This window comes from Phoca vitulina, unplaced genomic scaffold (assembly GCF_004348235.1).
Source record: "Phoca vitulina isolate PV1807 unplaced genomic scaffold, GSC_HSeal_1.0 scaffold41, whole genome shotgun sequence".
In the NCBI taxonomy this organism is placed as follows: Eukaryota; Metazoa; Chordata; class Mammalia; order Carnivora; family Phocidae; genus Phoca; species Phoca vitulina.
Genome location: NW_022589744.1, coordinates 1,322,896 through 1,344,918, shown reverse-complemented (window position 1 = coordinate 1,344,918; position 22,023 = coordinate 1,322,896). Strand labels below are relative to the sequence as shown.

The 22,023-nt window shown below is 40.3% G+C and overlaps 1 protein-coding gene across 1 annotated transcript in view; it reads right to left on the bottom strand.

Moving 5' to 3' along the window:
• Positions 1-22,023, bottom strand: part of EFCAB3 (EF-hand calcium binding domain 3) — a 222,160-nt gene that overhangs the window by 47,778 nt on the left and 152,359 nt on the right. Inside the window, exons 81-90 of the mRNA XM_032429885.1 lie at positions 20,892-20,945; positions 19,621-19,725; positions 7,314-7,367; positions 6,359-6,463; positions 4,901-4,954; positions 4,142-4,246; positions 3,160-3,213; positions 2,454-2,558; positions 1,884-1,937; positions 357-461 (exon numbers count right to left, since the gene is read on the bottom strand). Of these exons, the coding sequence (XP_032285776.1) occupies positions 357-461; positions 1,884-1,937; positions 2,454-2,558; positions 3,160-3,213; positions 4,142-4,246; positions 4,901-4,954; positions 6,359-6,463; positions 7,314-7,367; positions 19,621-19,725; positions 20,892-20,945 (795 nt within the window). The remainder of the gene's footprint in view (positions 1-356; positions 462-1,883; positions 1,938-2,453; positions 2,559-3,159; positions 3,214-4,141; positions 4,247-4,900; positions 4,955-6,358; positions 6,464-7,313; positions 7,368-19,620; positions 19,726-20,891; positions 20,946-22,023) is intronic.

Below are 22,023 nucleotides of genomic sequence, written 5' to 3'. Positions count from 1 at the left end.
CTTTGCCTTACAACCATTTTCTCCTAATTCATCATTTGATTTCTGACTTTGTTAATTTTTCTCTTAAATGTTCCCTTATGAACAAGTTCCTTTATACATGAGGTAAAAAAAATGTCACTTTTCTTTCAGCGACTTATATGTGTGGCATTCCCAGGCATGGCTGAGTTTTGCAAGTAGTATCCCTAACAGATCTTTTAAAAAGCATTTTTGGAGATAGTATTTCCTAATAAGTCAGGATTAAGTTTTTCTATTTACATTTACTTCATTAAATACTACAAAGGCAGGCTACTTTCAGCAGTCCTGATAGAAGTGTTCACTATTTCTTTGAAGAGCAAAATGATGCCCGTAACACTCACCATCAGTTGACAGTTGGGCCATTAGTTCCTCAAGTTCCTCATCCTTGAGTTTAATCCCCATGTTTTCCATGACAGATTTAACTTTTCTGAGTTTGACCCTTGGTCCTTAGGAAAGAAGGGCATGGAATAAGAACATGAATATTGGTGCTTAAGGGTGAAAAATGCTAATCATGGTCATGCATCATAAATCCCAACTAGAGGGTAAACCACAAGGACACAAAGAAACTATTAATATATTTATCCCCCAGATTTAGATATGTTTATTGAAAGTAGGAAAAAATTGAGAAAGATAACCATTGAGAAAAAGGTAAACAGTAAACAGTATTTACCTTTATGGGGAGGTATGAGATTGGTGGGAGGTAGGGGGACTCTCACTTTTAAAAAAATTGAGATATAATTGACATATAAATATCATATCAGTTTTAATGATTTAGTATTTGTATATATTATAATGTGATCACCACAATAATTCTTGTTAACATCCATCACCACACAAAGTTACAAGTTTTTTCTTCTTGTGGTGAGAACTTTTAAAATCTACTCTCTTATACTTTCAAATATACAACACGGTATCATTAACCATAGTCACCATGCTTTACATTAGATCCCCATGACTTGATTTACACTTCTTTTATCAGTTTTCCAAGTGGTAGAATTGGATAGTTTTCTTGTAGTAGTTGCTGTTTTAAAAATATTTTTCCAATTAAAAATAAAAAATATAATTGTTTACAACAGAATTAGTATAAGGAGTAGAGATAGGATATTTTCCTTAATACCCATCCAGGGGACTTTGCTTCAGTTTTTTTTTTTTTTTTAAGATTTTATTTATTTATTTGACAGAGAAAGAGAAAAGAAGAAGAGAGAGCACAAGCAAAGGGAGCTGCAAGCAGAGGGAGAGGGAGAACAGGGTCCCCGCTGAGCAGGGAGCCTGATGCAGGGCTTGAACCCAGGACCCTGGGATCGTGACCTGAGCTGAAGGCAAACGCTCAACCAGTTGAGCCACCCAGACACCCTTCAGTTTTCCATGAGAGGTGAACAGGGAGAATTGGCACATCTACCTGTGGTTGAAACAACAACCAGTTGTACAGTTCTGGGTGTTTACTAGAAAACAGTGTTAGAACTTCTTACAGTAAGATGATACTTTCCTTATATCACAAAATGTCAACGTACCCAAAGAAAAATGGTAAGTTGAGTCCATAACAATGGATCAAAAAATTGGCAAGAAGCAGGGGCACCTGGGTGGCTCAGTTGGTTAAGCATCTGACTCTTGATTTCGGCTCAGGTCATGATCTCCAAATCGTGAGACTGATCCCTGCATTGGGCTCTGTGCTCAGCAGAGTCGGCTTAAGATTCTCTTTCCCTCTCCCTCTGCCCCTCCTCCCACTCACGCAGACACACATGCTCGCTTTCTAAATAAATAAAATCTTAAAAAAAAATTGGCAAGAAGCAAAGTTGGAACATTTCAAAGCAAACGGTAAACATGAGGATTTTATTTTTATTTGCTCTTTCACTGTGTTTCTCACTCACCACTGAGGGCCTTCACACCTTTTAGCAATCTATTTTTATATACTTTTCCATCAGCTGTAAGACAAGCACAATTAAGAATAGAGGTTAATGAAGGGAAGATTAACAAAGACAGCAAAAAGACAATACAACATCCATAATTTCAGGGGGGAAAAAACCCTTCAGATTTGTTTAGGATTTTATTTTATTTTACCCTCAAGTAAGAATGAAACCAAAGATAAAGAAAGCTTTCACTGATATAAACCTACCTATCATTGAATTAAAAATTCTTTATCTCCCTATTTCTCCCCTTTTCCTTCCTACTCTTACTCTCCTGGTTTTTCTTTTTCCCTTGGTCATGACTTAGGTGAGGCGATGCTCCAGGGCGACAGGATAATTTAGCCTTGATGATGGGGACCAGTGAAAGATGTTGCCAATTTTCAATATTAAAATGTAAGTGACAAGAACAGAATTTCTTCTTTTGTGAAACTGTGCTTTCTAAATGGGTTTTACTGGACATACACATATATAATTTCAGCAGTTTTCATACACAAGCCCATAAATCTGGGTTTCAAAGATGTGCTAAATACTCACCATGAATGGGTAGAGTTTTTAGCAGCTGCTGCTTCTCCTCGTCAGTGAGTACTAGCCCCATTTTCCTCATCACATTGCTCAGATTATTGACATTAACTTTCTCTCCTTTGGAAAGATGGAAATTGTTAACGTATAAAAATTTTAGAAACGGATGAAGGATTTCAAATGGTGAAAAAGATGACCTAAGTGGAATAGGCTTAATTAGAAGTGCAAATTGACAATGAAACTTGTTAACCTATATAGATTCTGAGTACATCTGGGTGTATAGATCATGTCAGAAATAGAATTTACACTTTTAATTCAAGCAAAAGAAAAGCACATATAATCCCAGATATAAGTCAAATACCAATATATTTCCTGAATTATGGGGTCTTTTGACACAGTGACCATATTTCCTGGCTGTCCTACAAAAGCTTCACCTTGAGATTCAACAGAGTTCACCTATATTTTGGTTGTTTAAACAGTGGTGAAGTAGAAAACATTATTGGCCCAAACTCCACATAATATAGGTCTATACAGGAAAAATACCAAATTAAACAGTAAGATTATAAAACAAACATTTAACCATTAAATGTGTAGGGGTACAACTTAGCATGTCAGTAATAGCCTGAAGAGAAAACTACTATTTAACAACATCTTTTTTTTTTTCTATAAAGCATTAAGGTCTCAGTTAATAATGAATTCCGTGTTTACCACAACTTCTTACCTGTAAAAGCTTTTGCGTCATCCATCACCACATTCAAATCAACCATTTTATTCTCTGTAAGAGAAGACAATTCAGGCAAAGAGATCAAATCTTAGACTTAGAAAAATGATACGAAAAATTTAAGTTGTAATACAAAGGGTTGCAATTCAGCAGCGACAGGTAGGGGCCGCAGACGTGTGCGGGCCACAGTGGCCTGCCTGCCTTAGCCACACCTGCCCACTTCCTATTAGTTGAGAATAGATACCCCGAATTAGGGAAGAAGGACAATTTGTTTATTTTGGTTTGGCATGTGCAGGCTGTGCGGAAAGATGTGCTGTCTGGCTCTCTTACAAGTTGTTTTTCGTCAAGTTTTTTTTTTTAAAGATTTTATTTATTTATTTGAGAGAGAGAGAGAGTGAGAGAGAGCATGAGCAGGGGGAGAGGCAGAGGGAGAAGCAGACTCCCCACTGAGCAGGGAGCCTGAAGCGGGGTTCCAACCCAGGACCTCGAAATCATGACCTGAGCAGACGCTTAACCGACTGAGCCACCCAGGCGCCCCTTGCACCAAGTTTTTAATGGGAAGCCACTGGCTCTGCATTTGAATCTATGAACCCTCTAATTCAGGAACTTTTAGCCTGGGGCTCACCCCTTAGCAAATCCTTTCTAATGAATTCTACTATCTTTGCCTCTGTGACATTTTTATCCAGCTAAATTGGTCTTATTCAGTCATTAATGAAACTTTATCTTATTTAAAAAAAAGTGTACAAGGAAGGGAAGGAAGGAAGGAAGATATATGAAAGAAATATGGCAAAACGGTAACATTTATTGATTCCAGCCGGTGGATACACAAGTGTTTGTTACAGTGTTTGTTTTCTGTTTTGATAGATGTTTGAAATATTTCGTAAGTTTTTCAAAGATATTAAAAAATAGCTTTACTTTCAGAAGCCCTCAGATAGAAAATCTAAGATTTGCCCTGAGGTACAGTGGTATCTGAAATACTTACCATCAATGGGCAGGTGGTTCAGTAAGTCCTGAAAGTCCTCTTTCTCAAGCTGAATCCCCATGTTCTTTGCAAGGGTGTTCAGGTTCTTGACACTGACTTTTTTCCCTTAGGAAAGAAGAGGATGTAAATAATTCAAGTAAGTCCAGGAAGTAGAAGATGCTAGCCTTGAGTACGCATCCACCATAAGTGCAGTGAAACACTGGCCATTTAAATGAACCCAGATAGTCAATGTTGGAGTTGAGAGGAGAAAATTCTCCCTCAACATTGTGCTATAACTTTTAATTGAACTAATCATGGATGAAAAAGAAGAATTAGATAAGTCCGATGAATTGATAAAGATAACCAACGTAAATGAAATCAAAATCTCAAACTTGCTGCATATTACTAAGAATAACTTCCTCAAATGTAGTTATACTGAAAGAAGGGTGGTAGGTTATGAGGCATAAGTTCAGTGTCACTGTACTAGTAGAATAATGGCATGGCATGATTCTAATCAGAAATCTAAAAAAGCAAGTGCAGGGCGCCTGGGTGGCTCAGTTGGTTAAGCGACTGCCTTCGGCTCAGGTCATGATCCTGGAGTCCCGGGATCGAGTCCCGCATCGGGCTCCCTGCTCTGCAGGGAGTCTGCTCTTCCCTCTGACCCTCCCCCCTCTCATGTGCTTTCTCTCTCTCTCAAATAAATAAATAAAATCTTTAAAAAAAAAAAAAAAGCAAGTGCAAAGCATAATAAATTTTAGTCGCTGTTCTCATGATTCTTACCTTTGAGAGACTTCACACTATTCAGTAATCTCTTCTTATACACCTTTCCATCTCCTGTGAGATAGGGTAAAATTCAAGTCAAAAGAAAAAGGATAAGGAACTCTATAATTTTATAAGGCATTTTATATAATTCCTCTGGAAATTTATTCGGCCGCACCCTCAAATAATAATAAAAGGAATGCCCACAATGTGGTCAATCTATTTCCTAGTTGGAACACATGGCAGTAGCTCATGCAGGCTACAAATACACCCACATATGTGCTTCTTTCTTCTTAGTTTTCCCTTCTTTAACTGCACTTCGTCCCCTCTGTCTTTCTCTTTTTCTTGCCTGTGCTCTAGGCCCATAAAAGTATTCCTATAGGTTTAGCCTGAACGTAGTCTATAAAGGGATTTTATTTAAAATAGTTATCAACCCAAACAGTAGTATAAAACAATATTTAAATAAATTTTGTTCTCTAACAAACTGTTTTCATAAATGGAGGGGAAATTCAACAGGGGCAGAGAACAAGGGACATCTACCAGCCCAATCCATCACCACAGGAGCTGTCTGTCCCAGAGGGTCCCTTCCCGTGGAAGGAGTGAGTGTCTACAGTGTTGACAGAACCCTCAGTGCCTGGCATGTGGATGCGGCTGTCTCCATGATAGTCCATCTGCTTCTTTGTGCATCTCTACCCTGTTCCCTCAGAGCCAATATCCTAAGCATGCTGCAGTTCTCATAACTGGCCCCCTGAGAGCAATCTGGGGGAATGCTAGACATAGTGAGTGGCCACAGCCTTAGGTATATGTGAGGGGAATTTGGGTGGGTATTGAGCATTTGCTCCCTGGGCTGCTGCTTCTGCCATCTGGGGTACAAGCACCCACCATGATGTGTGAGCTTGCTCTTGTTCGGGGGACAAGTGGGGACAGGTTCTATAGGGTGCGGGGAAGGATGTCTCCATGGAGGTCCCTGAGACTGGGCAGGAGGCACAGGTGAAGCCTAGGCTGGCCTCTAGGTTCTCTGGGGGCGAGCATATGCAGGTGCCCAGGAGGTGGAATTTTTGAGGGACGGACTGGTTGGATCACTGACCAATCAGAATCAAATACTGACAGTTTAAGCACATGGTCCTGGTGGTCCCCTGCTCTCAGGTGTTTATCTTTTAGTTGCTGGATTATGGGGAGATGGGAGGGCTATCAGGGCTAGCACTGAGGATGTGGGGCACATTCAGGGGGCTACAGAAGAATTTAGCTGTGTAGCGTTTGAAATATTTAGCAAGGGGCCATTGACTGAATGGAAAAGAGAGGAATTTCTCACTTACAAGTTTCTCACTTCCAAACTAAAACACAAGTGACAAGAATGGGGTTTCTTACGTCTGGACTGCATTTTCCTTAGGGGGTTTCTTAGGGCATTAGATAATTCTCACCCAGAAGCCCACAGTACCACATTTCCCTGAGCACCATGATGGCATGTTAAACACTCACTAGAGATTGGCAGAGTTTTCAACAGCATCAACTGTTCTTTTTCAGTGGTCTCAATTCCCATATTTCTCAGCACATTTTTTAAGTCATTGGCTTCAACCTTTTCTCCTTTGAATAGATGGGAATCATTTCAGGTGACAATATTAAAAAATATAATTATTCTAAACTATGAAAAACATAATCCCGCACAGCATTATTTCTAACTGCAGGATGAAGTTGAAATACATGAGCTGACTTCACTTACACAGAGTTATTGTAAAATTCAGTACCTGAAAAGTTTCTTTAATCAAAATAAGAAGCTAATACTCCTATTCTGTATATGGGTCGATAGAGCATGGAGTATAACTGCCCAATGACTTATGTTGGTATATAGAATATACATAGTTGTACTGGTAAGTAATATCTCTGTTACTGCTTCATGACCTGAATTATGGGACTGACCGTTCATAGTGACCATATTTCCTGATGCAAAAACTTCACATTGAAATCCACTGTGTTCACCTATATTTTGATTCTTTGAACACTAGAGAAATGAACACATTACTGGCCAAAATATTTGAGAGTGCCCACACTTCTAAATCTCTAATGATCTAAATTATTGTCAATAAGACAAAATCATCAATAAATAGGTAAAAGAGCAAAGCAAACTTATTAATGATGGCTGGAGGGGGTAAACGACTGCTTTAAAAAGGTATTTCTCTATAAGGCATCAAGATCTCAATTTTATGGGGCACCTGGGTGGCTCAGTCATTAAGCGTCTGCCTTCGGCTCAGGTCATGATCCCAGGGTCCTGGGATCGAGTCCAGCATCGGGCTCCCTGCTCAGGAGGAAGCCTGCTTCTCCCTCTCCCACTCCCTCTACTTGTGTTCCCTCTCTCACTGTGTCTCTTTCAGTCAAATAAATAAAATCTTAAAAAAAAATCTCAATTTTATGATGTCTTATACAAGTTCTCACTCACCTGTAAAAGCACTAGCTGCTTCCATCAACGTATCCAAATCAATCTTTTCATCTTCTGTAGGAAAATTCAGAATTTAGATTCAGATGAAGATAATGAGACTTGAAAAGTTAAATAAAATTCTATTTTTTTGAAGATTTAAAAAAAATTTTTAAGTAATCTCTACAACCAATGTGGGGTTTGAACTCATAACCCTGAGATCAAGAGTTGCATGCTCTACTGACTGAGCCAGCCAAGGGTCCCTGTATAAAATTCCTAAACAAAGATTTGGTGTATGGAATCCCAATAATTTTCATGTTTTATTCTAAAATTTTTATTATATTTTCAATCTACAGGAACATATAACAAAAAATTCCGAGCTTTAAGTATATATCCATTCAACTGATATAACTTCTTTTTTATTTCATAAGCTATTAAAAATATATTTTTTAAAGATTTTATTTATTTTGAGGAGAGAGAGGGAGAGAGTGAGCATGAACAGGGGGGAGGGGCAAATGGAGAGGGAGAAGCAGACTCCCCACGGAGTGGGGAACCCGATATGGGGCTCGATCCCAGGACCCTGAGATCATGACCTGAGCTGAAGGCAGACGCTTAACTGACTGAGCTACCCAGGTGCCCCGAGCTATTAAAAATCTTTAGAGTGTTATGGTGAATGGAATGTTTTGTTTGTTTGAAGTCAGCTGCATCCTAGAGGTCAGGTTTCCTTCTTTCAGACCTAGTTCTCTTGCACCGAGTAGAAGGTTGAGATGGGTTAGAGCCACAGTTCTCAAAGTGTGGTCCAGGGACCTCTGGAGTCACCCAATACCCTTTGCCTTTTACATTTTTGATGTCTGCACTGGTGGTTCAAAAGCAGGGGTGGGTGAAACTGCAGGGATCTTCGCATGAATCAAGGCCATGGCAACAAATGTACTAGCAGTCACTGTGTTCTTCATTGTACATACTTGTAGTAAAAGAATGTCAGTTTCATTTAAGAATGTTCTTGATAGGGGCACCCTGGGTGGCTCAGTCGTTAAGTGTCTGACTTCGGCTCAGGTCATGATCCCAGGGTCCTGGGATCGAGCCCCACATCGGGCTCCCTGCTCCGCGGGAAGCCTGCTTCTCCCTCTCCCACTCCCCCTGCTTGTGTTCCCTCTCTTGCTGTCAAATAAATAAATAAAATCTTTAAAAAAAAAAAAGAGTGTTCTTGATAATGCAGCAAAAGGTATTGATTTTATTAAATCTTAACCCTTGAGAACACACCTTTTTAATATTCTGTATAATGAATTGAGAAGTTTGTATAAAGCATGTCAGTTGCATATGAAAATACAATGGTTTCTTGAGGAAAAGAACTTGTATGATTGTTTGAGTTAAGCAAACTAGCTGCTTTTTCATGAATACCATTTTCACTTGCAAAAATGGACAAAATCTAGTTATTCAGAGTTTGGTATTTGGGAAGCATCTTCTTGAAAATGAACAAAGTGAGACTATTATCTTTTTTTTTTTTAAAGATTTTGTTTATTTATTTGACAGAGAGAGACACAGCGAGAGAGGGAACACAAGCAGGGGGAGTGGGAGAGGGAGAAGGAGGCTTCCCGTGGAGCAGGGAGCGTGATGCGGGGCGCAATCCCAGGACTCTGGGATCATGACCCGAGCCAAAGGCAGATGCTTAATGACTGAGCCACTCAGGCGCCACCGTGAGACTGCTATCTTAAGAAAACAATTGGCAATAGATGTTTTAATGGTAGAGTTCAAGTTTTCATTTTTTTTTTTTTTTTAAAGATTTTATTTATTTATTTTGACAGAGAGAGAGAGAGACAGCGAGAGAGGGAAGACAAGCAGGGGGGAATGGAAGAGGGAGAAGCAGGCTTCCTGCTGAGCAGAGAGCCCGATGCGGGGCATGATCCCAGGACCCTGGGATCATGACCTGAGCTGAAGGCAGACGCTTAACGACTGAGCCACCCAGGCGCCCCTAGAGTTCAAGTTTTCAAACAAAAATTTAAATTTAGAAAAACTTATATCCACGTCATGACTTGATAGGTTCTCAATACTTAAACATTTTTTAAATAAGATTGGTGGTGATATTAACAAATATGATTTTTAAAAATTTATTTATTTGAGAAAGAAAGTCCAAGATGGCAGAGGATTAGGAGACCTTAGTTTCGTCTGGTCCCAGGAATTCAGCTAGATAGCTATCAAATCATTCTGAACACCTGCAAACTCAAATGGAGATCTAAGAAAAAAACAGCTGCAACTCCACAAATAGAAAAGCGACCACTTTCTGTGAGGTAGGAGGTCCAGAGAAGTGAATACAAGGCAATATATGGGAAGATAAACTGCGGGGGGAGAAAGCCTCTGAAAGCTAGCTACAGGAAAGTGATATAGCAGCCAAGTACAAAATTGGAACTTTTAGAAGTCTGCTCCAGTGAGGGACTTCCTGGCCTGAAAAGTCTGTAGGCGGCTAAGCAGGGACAGTGTGGTCTCAGGATTCCTGGGGTCACAGAAACACCAGGGGTGCCTGAGTGCGGCAGAGTTCTCAGGCATTGGAGTGGGGAAGCTGGCTGAAATCAACAAGCCCAGGAGTGGGCTCTCAGCTCCGGGTTGCCATAAACTTCAAACTGCAGCACAGCTGGGTGACTGCTCTCCGAGCAGGGGCCCAACAAGCAGCAGAACCAGTGAGAACCCCCCTTCCTCCCCAGAGAGGAGCAGTGTGGGAGCAAGAGGCAGGAGTCTGCAGGGCTTGGAGACTCCAAACGGGGTCGTGTGCCTGAGATAAAATGCTTGGTCACAGGCTGGGTGAGCATGGAGTATGGCTGGAGACCAGGGAGACAGGAGTGATTGACTGCTTTTCTCTGAGGGCTCACTGAGGAGTGGGGCCCTAAGCTTTCAGCTCTGGGCCAGGCTGGAGATTGGGAGGCCACCATTTTCATTCTCATCCTCTAAAGCTGCGTGGAAAGCCTTCAGGGAACAAAAGCCATAGAGAACAAACCCGAGCAGATTACTTAGCCTGGCCCCTGGCAAGGGCAGTACAATTCTGCCTGGGGCAAAGACACTTGAGAATCGAAGCAACCAGCCCCTCCTCCAGAAGATCAGCAAAAACATCCAGCCAAGACCAAGTTTACTAATCAATGAGAACTGCAAAACTAAAGCGCTAGGGGAATACAGCACATAGAATCCATGGCTTTTCCCCCATGATTGTTTAGTCTTTCAATTTAAATTAAAAAAAAAAATTTTTCCCCTTTCTTTTTCAACCAATTTCTTATTTTAGCAATTCTTTTTTAAATCTTTTTAAATTTTCATTTTTAGAGTTACATTCTATCCCTTCATTGTATTTAATTTTATTTTTCTATATATATAAGTTTTTCTTTCTTTACAATTTTGGGATGCAGTTTCTTCTAACAGACCAAAGTACACCCAAACTCTAGTGTATGGCTTTGTCCTATTCACCTATCTGATCATATTCTCTCTCTTTTTTCCTTCTTCCTTTTTTTTTTTTTTTTGGTTAAAGTCTTTTTAAATTTTCATCTTTACAGTTACATTCTACCTTTTCAATATATTTAATTTTATTTTTGTATATATGTTAAGTTTTTCTTTTTTTTTAAAGATTTTATTTATTTATTTTGACAGAGAGAGACTCAGCGAGAGAGGGAACACAAGTAGGGGGAGTGGGAGAGGGAGAAGGAGGCTTCCCACGAGCAGGGTGCCCGATGTGGGGTTCGATCACAGGACCCTGGGATCATGACCTGAGTCGAAGGCAGACGCCTAATGACTGAGCCACCCAGGCTCCCCGTAAGTTTTTCTTTCTTTACAATTTTGAGATATAGTTTCTTCTAACAAACCGGCCAAAATACACTCAGGATATAGTGTATTGCTCTGTTGTGTTCACCTGTCTGTTTAAATCCCTTCCTTTTTTTTTCCTCTTTGTTTTTTGTCTTTTAATTTTCATTTTGACAGATATATTTTTTCCTTTCAATGTATTTAATTTTATTTTTGTACATATATAAGTTTTTCTTTCTTTACAATTTTGGGATCTAGTTTTCTAACAAACAGACCAAAATACACACAGGATCCAGTGTATTGCTCTATTCTGATTACATTTTTTTTTTTTTTTCGGTTTTGACTCTCTTCTGATTTGTTTAGTGTACATTTCTCTGGGGTTGTTGTTGCCATTTTAGTATTTTATTCTCTCATTCATCTATTCTTCTCTGGACAGAATTACAAGATGGAAAAACTCACCTCAAAAAAGAGAACAAGAGGCAGTACTGACTGCCAGGGACCTAATCAGTATGGACATAAGTAAGATGTTGGACTAGAGTTCAGAATGATTATCATTATTATTTTTAAATATTTTATTTATATATTCGTCAGAGAGAGAGAGAGAGAGTAAGAGAGCACACAAGGAGGGGGCGTGGCAGGCAGAGGGAGAGGCAGGCTACCCACTGAGCAGGGAGCCTGATGTGGGACTTGATCCCAGGACCCTGGGATCATGACCTGAGCCAAAGGCAGACGCTTAACTGACTGAGCCACCCAGGCACCCCCAGATTAATGATTATAAAGATACTAGCTGGACTTGAAGAAAGTATAGAAGACACTAGAGAATCCCTTTCTGGAAAAATAAAAGAACTAAAATCTAACCAAGTCGAAATCAAAAAGGCTACTAATGAGATGCAATAAAAAATAGAGGCTCTAACTGCTAGGATAAATGAGGCAGAAGGGAAAATTAGTGATATAGAAGACCAAATGATGGAAAATAAGGAAGCTGAGAAAAAGAGAGATAACTACTGGATCATGAGGGGAAAATTTGAGAGATAAGTGATATCATAAAGTGAAACAATGTTAGAATAATTGGGATCCCAGAAGAAGAGGAAAAAGAGAGAGGGGCAGAAGGTATATTGGAGCAAATTATAACAGAGAACTTCCCTAATCTGGAGAAGGAAAGAGGCATCAAAATCCAGGAGGCACAGAGAACCCCCCACAAAATCAATAAAAATAGGTCAACACCTCGACATATAATAGTGAAAGTTACAAATCTCAGAGACAAAGAGAAAATCGTGAAAGTAGTTCAGGGCAAGAGGTACATAACCTACAAGGCTAGAAACATTAGACTGGCAGCAGACTGATCAACAGAGACCTGGCAGGCCAGAAAGGACTGGCATGATACATTCAGGGTGCTAAATGAGAAAAATATGCAGCCAAGAATACTTTATCCAGCTAGGATGTCATTCAAAATGGAAGGAGTGAATCCTGGAAGAATTCTTCCAGGACAAATGGAAACTAAAAGAATTTGTGACCACCAAACCAGTCCTACAAGAAATATTAAAAGGGATCCTTTAAGCAAAGAGAGAGCCCAAAAGTAGCATAGACCGGAAAGGAACAGAGACAATATACAGAAACAGTGACTTTACATGTAATATAATGGCACTAAATTCATATCTTTCAATAGTTACTTTGAATGTAAATGGGCTAAATGCCCCAATCAAAAGACACAGGGTATCAGATTGGATAAAAAAGCAAGACCCATCCATATGCTGCCTGTAAGAGACTCATTTTAGATCCAAAGATACCTCCAGATTGAAAGTGAGGGGGTGGAAAACCATTTATCATGCTAGAGGACATCAAAAGAAAGCTGGGGTAGCAAACCTTATATCAGACAAATTAGATTTTATTTTTTATTTTTATTTTTTTTAAAGATTTTATTTATTTATTTGAGAAAGAGAGAATGAGAGAGAGAGCACATGAGAGGGGGGAGGGTCAGAGGGAGAAGCAGACTCCCTGCCGAGCAGGGAGCCTGATGCGGGACTCGATCCAGGGACTCCAGGATCATGACCTGAGCCGAAGGCAGTCGCTTAACCAACTGAGCCACCCAGGCGCCCAGAGACAAATTAGATTTTATTTTATTTTATTTTATTTTATTTTTTTTTAAAGATTTTATTTATTTATTTGACAGAGAGATAGACAGAAGAGCACAAGCAGAGGGAGTGGCAGAGGGAGAGGGAGAAGCAGGCTCTGCACTGAGCAGGGAACCCGATGCGGGACTCGATCCCAGGACCCTGAGATCATGACCTGAGCCGAAGGCAGATGCTTAACCATCTGAGCCACCCAGGCGCCCGACAAATTAGATTTTAAACCAAAGACTATAATAAGAGATGAGGAAGGACACTATATCATAATTAAAGGGTTTGTCCAACAAGATCTAACAATTGTAAATATTTATGCCCCTAACATGGAAGCAGCCAAATATATAAGCCAGTTAATAACAAAATCAAAGAAACACATTGATGATAATACAATAATAGTAGGGTACTTTAACACCCCCCTCACTGCAATGGATAGATCATCTAAGCAGAATATCAACAAGGAAATAAGGGTTTTGAATGACACACTGGACCAGATGGACTTCACAGATATATTCAGAACATTCCATCCTAAAGCAACAGAACACATGTTCTTCTCTAGTGCACATGGAACATTCTCCAGAATAGATCACATATGGGGCCACATATCCTGTCTCAATGGGTACTAAAAGATTAGGATAATTCCTTGCATATTTTTGGACCACAATGCTTTGAAACTGGAACTCAATCACAAGAGGAAAATTGGAAAGAACTCAAATACATGGAGGCTAAAGAGCATCCTACTAAAGAATGAATGGGTCAACCAGGAAATTAAAGAAGAATTTTAAAAAATTCATGGAAACAAATGAAAATTGAAAACAGAAGTGTTCAAAACCTTTGGGATGCAGCAAAGGCAGTCCTAAGAGGAAATTATATAGCAATACAAGCCTTTTTCAAGAAACAAGAAAGGTCTCAACTACACAACCTAACCTTACACCTAAAGGAACTGGAGGAAGAACAGCAAATAAAGCCTAAACCCAGCAGGAGAAGAGAAATGATAAAGATCAGAGCAGAAATCAGTGAAATAGAAACCAAAAGAACAGTAGAACTTATCAACGAAACTAGGAGCTGGTTCTTTGAAAGAATTAATAAGATTGATAAACCCCTGGCCAGACTTATCAAAAAGAAAACAGAAAGGACCCAAATAAATAAAATCATGAATGAAAGAGGAGAGATCACAACCAACACCAAAGAAATACAATTATAAGAACATATTATGAGCAACTAAATGCCACTTTGGCATTTAGGCAATCTGGAAGAAATGGATGCATTCCTAGAGATGTATAAACTGCCAAAACTGAACCAGGAAGAAATAGAAAACCTGAACAGACCCATAACCAGCAAGGAAATTGAAGCAGTAATCAAAAATCTCCTAACAAACAAGAGTCCAGGACTGGATGGTTTCCCAGGGGAATTCTACAAAACATTTAAAGAAGAAATAATTCCTATTCTTCTGAAGCAGTTTCAAAAAATAGAAATGGAAGGAAAACTTCCAAACTCTTTCTATGAGGCCAGCATTACCTTGATCCCAGATCCAGACAAAGACCCCATCAAAAAGGAGAATTACAGACCAATATCCTTGATGAACATGGATGCAAAAATTCTCACCAAAATACTAGCCAATAGGATCCAACAGTACATTAAAAGGATTATTCACCACGACCAAATGGGATTTATTCCTGGGCTGCAAGATTGGCTCAACACCCACAAATCAATGTAATATACTACATAAATAAAAGAAGGGACAAGAACCATATGATTGATCTTCTCCGTAGATGCAGAAAAAGCATTTGAGAAAGTAAAGCATCTTTTCTTGATTAAAACTCTTCACAGTGTAGGGATAGAAGGAACATACCTCAAAATATCATAAAAGCATATATGATAAGCCCACAGCGAATATCATTCTCAATGGGGAAAAACTGAGAGCTTTTCCCCAAAGGTCAGGAATGCAGCAGGGATTTCCACTATCCCCACCGCTGTTCAACATAGTACTAGATGTCCTAGCCTCAGCAATCAGACAACAAAAAGAAATAAAAGGCATCCGAATCAGCAAAGAAGAAGTCAAACTCTCACTCTTTGCAGATGACACGATACTCTATGTGGAAAACTCAAAAGACTCCACCCTAAAATTGCTAGAACTCTTACAGGAATTCAGCAAAGTGGCAGGATATAAAATCAATGCACAGAAATCAGTGGCATTCCTATACACTAACAAGGAGACAGAAGAAAGAGAAATAGAGTCAATCCCATTTACAATTGCACCCAAAACCATAAGATACCCAGGAATAAATTTAACCAAAGAGGCAAACGATCCATAGTCAGAAAACTATGGAACACTCATGAAAGAAATTGAGGAAGGCACAAAGAAATGGAAAAATGTTCCATGCTCATGGATCGGAAGAACAAATATTGTTAAAATGTCTATGCTACCTCGAGCAATCTACACATTCAATGCAATCCCTATCAAAATATCATCTACTTTTTTCAAAGAAATGGAACAAATAATCCTAAAATTTGTATGAAAACATAAAAGACCCTGAATGGCCAAAGGAATGTTTAAAAAGAATACCAGAACTGGTGACGTCACAATTCCAGACTTTAAGCTCTACTACAAAGCTGTAATCATCAAGACAATAGGTACTGGCACAAAAACAGACACATAGAACAATGGACTAGAATAGAGAACCCAGAAATGGACCCTCAACTCTATAGTCAACTAATCTTTGACAAAGCAGTAAAGAGTATCCAATGGAAAGAAGACAGTCTCTTTAACAAATGCTGTTGGGAAAATTGGACAGCTACATGCAGAAGAACGAAACTGGACCATTTCCTTACACCATACACAAAAATAGACTCAAAATGGATGAAAGACCTAGATGCGAGACAAGAATCCATCAAAGTTCTAGGGGAGAACACAGGCAGCAACCTCTTCGACCTCGGCCACAGCAACTTCTTGCTAGACACGTCTGCAAAGGTAAGGGAAACAAAGGCAAAAATGAACTATTGGGAGTTCATCAAGATAAAAAGCTTTTGCACAGCAAAGGAAACAGTCAACAAAACCAAAAGACAACCGACAGAATGGGAGAAGATATTTGCAAGTGACACATCAGATAAATGGCTAGTATCCAAAATCTATAAAGAACTTATCAAACTCAACACCCAAAGAACAAAGAATCCAATCAAGAAATGGGCAGAAGACATGAACAGACATTTTTCCAAAGAAGACATCCAGGTGGCCAACAGACACATGAAAAAGTGCTCAACATCGCTTGGCATCAGGGAAATCCAAATCAAAATCTCAATGAGATACCACCTCACACCAGTCAGAATGGCTAAAATTAACAAGTCAGGAAACGACAGATGTTGGCGGGGATGCGGGGAAAGGGGAACCCTCCTACACTGTTGGTGGGAATGCAAGCTTGCAGCCACTCTGGAAAACAGTATGGATGTTCTTCAAAAAGTTGAAAATAGAGCTACCATATGATCCAGCATTTACACTACTGGGTATTTACCCCAAAGAGACAAATGTAGGGATCGAAGGGGTACGTGCACCCCGATGTTTATAGCAGCAATGTCCACAATAGCCAAACTGTGGAAAGAGCCAAGATATCCATCGACAGATGAATGGATAAAGAAGATGTGGTATATATATACAATGGACTATTATGCAGCCATCAAAAGGAATGAGATCTTGCCATTTGCAACGACGTGGATGGAACTGGAGGGTATTATGCTGAGCGAAATAAGTCAAACAGAGAAAGACATGTATCATATGACCTCACTGATATGAGGAATTCTTAATCTCAGGAAACAAACTGAGGGTTGCTGGAGTGGGGGGTGGGGTGGGAGGGATGGGGTGACTGGGTGATGGACACTGGGGAGGGTATGTGCTCTGGTAAGCGCTGTGAATTGTGCAAGACTGTTGAATCTCAGATCTGTACCTCTGAAACAAATAATGCAATATATGTTAAGAAAGAAAAAAAGAAGAAGAAGAATGTAGCAGGAGGGGAAGAATGAAGGGGGGGAAATCGGAGGGGGAGAAGAACCATGAGAGACAATGGACTCTGAAAAACAAACTGACGGTTCTAGAGGGGAGGGGGTTGGGAGGATGGGTTAGCCTGGTGATGGGTATTGAGGAGGGCACGTTCTGCATGGAGCACTGGGTGTTATGCACAAACAATGAATCATGGAACACTATATCTAAAACTAATGATGTAATGTATGGGGATTAACATAACAATAAAAAATTAAAAAAAAAAAAGCCATGAATTCTATGTGCAGTATTCCCCTAGCGCTGGAGTTCTGCCGTTCTCGTTGATCGGTAAACTTGGTCTTGGCTGGCGGTTCTTGCTGATCTTCTGGGGGAGGGGCCTGTTGCCGTGGTTCCCAAATGTCTTTGCCGGAGGCGGAATTGCCCCGCCCTTGCCGGTCCAGGCTAAGTAATCTGCTCGGGTTTGCTCTCTGTAGCCCTTGTTCCCTGCAAGCTTTCCGTACAGCTTTGGAGGACGAGAGTGAAAATGGTGGCCTCCCAATCTCCGCCCCGGAGGAGCTGTGAACTTGGGGCCCTGCTCCTCAGTGTGCCCCCAGAGAAAAGCAGTCAGTCACTCCCGTCTCCCCAGTCTCCGGCCGCACTCCGTGCTCACCCAGCCTGTGACTGTGCGTTTCTATCTCTGGCACCTGACCCCGTGTGGAGTCTCCAAACCCAGCAGATCCCTGCGGTGCGCTCCCGTGCCGCTCCTCCCGGGGGAAGAAGGTGAGTCTCCCCGGATCTGCCGCTTGTTGGGTCCCTGCTGGAGGAGCAGTGGTCTGACTGTGCCGCGGATCACGGTTTATGGCAACCCCAAGCTGAGAGCCCGCGCCTCGGCTCCGTCTCTGCAGCCAGCTTCCCCGCTCCGATACCTGGGAGCTCTGCCGCACTCAGGCGCCCCCGGTCTTTCTGTGACACCGAGGGTCCTGAGACCACACTGTGCCAGTGAGGGTTCCACCCCCCGCTTAGCCACTGGAGCAACGTCCCTCAGCTGAGCAGACTTGTAAAAGTTCCGATTTTGTGCTCCGCTGCTCTATCACTTGCCAGAAGCAGCGGATGGAGGCCCCCTCCCCCGCCATCTATCCTCCCGAATATCACCTCGGATTCACTTCTCTGCACGTCCTACCTTCTAGAAAGTGGTCGCTTTTCTGTTCAGAGAGTTGTTGCTATTCTTTTCTTCGATCTCTTGTTGAGTTTGTAGGTGTTCAGAATGGTTTGATCCCTATCCAGCTGAATTCCTGGGACCAGACGAAATCCAGGTCTCCTACTCCTTCGCCATCTTGCTCTGCCCCCCCATAAGAGACTCTTAATCACAGAAAACATACTGAGGTTTGCTGGAGTGGAGGGATATGGGGGGATAGGGTAATTAGGTGATAGACATTAAGGTGGGCACGTGATATAATGAGCGTTGGGTATTATATAAGACTGATGAATCACTGACCTCTACCTCTGAAACCAATAATACATTATATGTTAATTATTTGAGTTTAAATAAAAAATATTTTAAAAAGTAAGTTAAAAAAAGGAAAAAAATTGGGGCGCCTGGGTGGCTCAGTCATTAAGCGTCTGCCTTCGGCTCAGGTCATGATCCCAGGGTCCTGGGATCGAGCCCCGCATCGGGCTCCCTGCTCCCCGGGAAGCCTGCTTCTCCCTCTCCCACTCCCCCTGTTTGTGTTCCCTCTCTCGCTTTGTCTCTGTCAAATAAATAAATAAAATCTTTAAAAAAAAAAAAAAAGGAAAAAAATTAAAAAATAAAAGTTATTCATTTGAGAGAGAGAGAGAGCAAGAGGTGGGAGGGTCAGAGGGAGAGGGAGAAGCAGACTTCCTGCTGAGCAGGGAGCCTGCTATGGGGCTTGATCCCAGGACCCTGAGATCATGACCTGAGCTGAAACCAAGAGTCAGACGCTTAAGTGACTGAGCCACCCAGTCGCCCCTGTTCTAAACATTTTTGTTTTCATTCTGCTCCTTTTTGTTTCTCCCCCACCCTCACCTGTGTGTGTGTGTGTGTCAATCATACAAACTATGAACCTCTGCTTCACACTTCTAGCATCTCTCTCCCTTTCACCAACCACATCCCATCAGCCCTCCCCCTTTATCACCAGTGCAGTTCCTTAATAAAGACCCTTATCATCTGGACCTTAGCAGCAGCCTCTAAATTGTATCTCTGCCCCTGGTTTTTCTCTCCCCAGCATGTGTTTCCTCAGTGCTTTCAGAGTAGACTAGTCATTGTCTATAGGATAAAGGTACCTATCTCTATCTATCTATCTATCTATCTATCTATCTATCTATCTATCTCTGTTAGGCTCCACACCCAACATGGGGCTTGAACTCGTGACCCTGAGATCAAGAGTTGCATGTCCTATTGACTAAGGCACCCAGATGTCCCAGGATAAAGGAATCTTAAAATGCTCACCAATAACTGGTAGGTGGCTCTGCAGGTCCTGGATTTCCTTTTCTTCAAGTCTGAACCCAGTATTCCGTAGAACATTTTTTAGGTCACTGACACTAACCCTTCCTCCTTAATAAAAACAAGAAAAAGTAAATAAGGATGTCACAGATGAAAAATGCAGGCCATCAACCCTACCTAGAAATGAAAGTACAAAGAAGTTCTTTATAGCAAGTTGTATGGGAATGGGGAGTGATGGCTAATGGGTACAGTATCTTTTTGGGGTGATGAAAATGTTCTAAATTGATTGTGATGATGGTTATGCAACTCTGTTAATATACTAAAAACCAGTACACTTTAAATGGGTGAATTGCATGGTATGTAAATTACATTTCAATAAACTGTTGTAAAAAATACAACATAATAAAGTAAAAATGCAAATAACCAACTGGGAAAATATTTTCTGTAGCTATGACAATTGTGTTAATATCTTTAATTTATAAAGAGGTCATTCAGATTAATAGGAAAAAGCTTGGATTCTGATAGGATAATAGGCAAAAGGCAGGAACAAATAATTAAAAGACTGAAAGACAATGATATAAAAATAGTTTTAACTTCACTGATAACAAAAAATTCAACATTAATTAGATTCCATTTTTCATTTATCAAATTGGCAAGGATCAAAAAATGTGAAAATAATTTATTGTGGCCAGGGCATAATGGGAACCAGTACTTTTATCCACTTATATATATATATATCACAGCCTTAAACATGTTAAGATTTACTGGATTTACCAGAAGAATCTATCCAAAGAAAATGGCTTAAAGTCGGACAAAGATCACAGATACACAAGAGCAAAACATTGGAGACTAGCTAAGTGTTCAATAAGAAAGGAATGACTAAATACACTATAAATACAACCTGATAAGTCATTAAAAATGGTGTTTACAAAGAATGACATGGTGGAATTCTTACACTAAAATTTTAGGATTAAGTATAGGATACATAAAATATACAGTAAGAGTTTAATTATCTATATACACATATACACAGAAAAAAAGAATACAGAGAACTATAATAAAAAAAGGTAATGTTACCTGGGATTATGGGTAATTGCATTTTTTTTTTCTGTATGCTACTTTATATATTCCAGATTTTTCTCAAATACCCAACACACAGTAGAGACTTGGATATTTGCTGAATAAATGCATATGTAATTTCCTGATTATTTATATAATCAGAAAAAACAGTTACAGCAATCTCAGATTTTATTGTCCTTATTCTTTTTCTCACTCACCTTTGAAAGATTTCACACCCTCCAGTAATGCTTTCTCAAACACCTTTTTATCAGCTGTAAGATAAAACATTATTGAGTTTTTGACAATTCATAGAAATTAAAGTGTTTACTTTCAGAAAGGGGAAATTTAGAAATCTATCACAATTCATTCTCAATGAAATGCGAAGTATTTAGAAAACTCAGTGTAGTGACTATCCCTGGACAGAATAAAAGGCTATTGTTAGTGGCTGGTTTGCTGAAATACACACAGCTTTTTCTTTTTCTTTTTTTTTATTATTATGTTATGTTAATCACCATACATTACATCATTAGTTTTTGATGTAGTGTTCCATGATTCATTGTTTGCGTATAACACCCAGTGCTCCACGCAGAACGTGCCCTCTTTAATACCCATCACCAAGCTAACCCATCCTCCCACCCCCCTCCCCTCTAGAACCCTCAGTTTGTTTTTCAGAGTCCATCATCTCTCATGTTTCGTCTCCCCCTCCGATTCCCCCCCTTCATTCTTCCCCTCCTGCTACCTTCTTCTTCTTGTTTTTTTTCTCATTTTCTCCTTCCCAGTTTTACTCCATCTTTTCTTTGTTCAGCTTTCCTGCCCTTCTGCCCTTTCATCTTCTTCTAGCTTAGACCTTAGATTCCCCTGAAAGGGACAAAAGAAATTGTCCTATGATGTGACCTCTGACTGAAGAGGTCCCAGCTCCCTAGACCAAAATTTAAACGATAAGAACAGGATTTTTTAAAATGCTAGGATTGGGGGCGCCTGGGTGGCTCAGATGGTTAAGTGTCTGCCTTCAGCTCAGGTCATGATCCCAGGGTTCTGGGATCGAGTCCCACATCGGGCTCCCTGCTAGGTGGGGAGCCTGCTTCTCCCTCTGCCTCTGCCTCTCTCTCTCTCTCTCTCTCTGACTCTCATGAATAAATAAATAAAACATTTTAAAAAATGCTAGGATTGAGTCTTTTAAAAAAATATTTTAAATTGACATAAAATGTTTCAAACAGTAGAATTTCTTTTTTTTAAAGTAAGATTTATTTATTTTAGAGAGAGAGAGAGCACATGAGTAGGGGGAGGGGCAGAGGGAGAGGGAGAAAGAGAATCCTCAAGCAGATTCCCCTCTGAGTGTGGAACCTGACT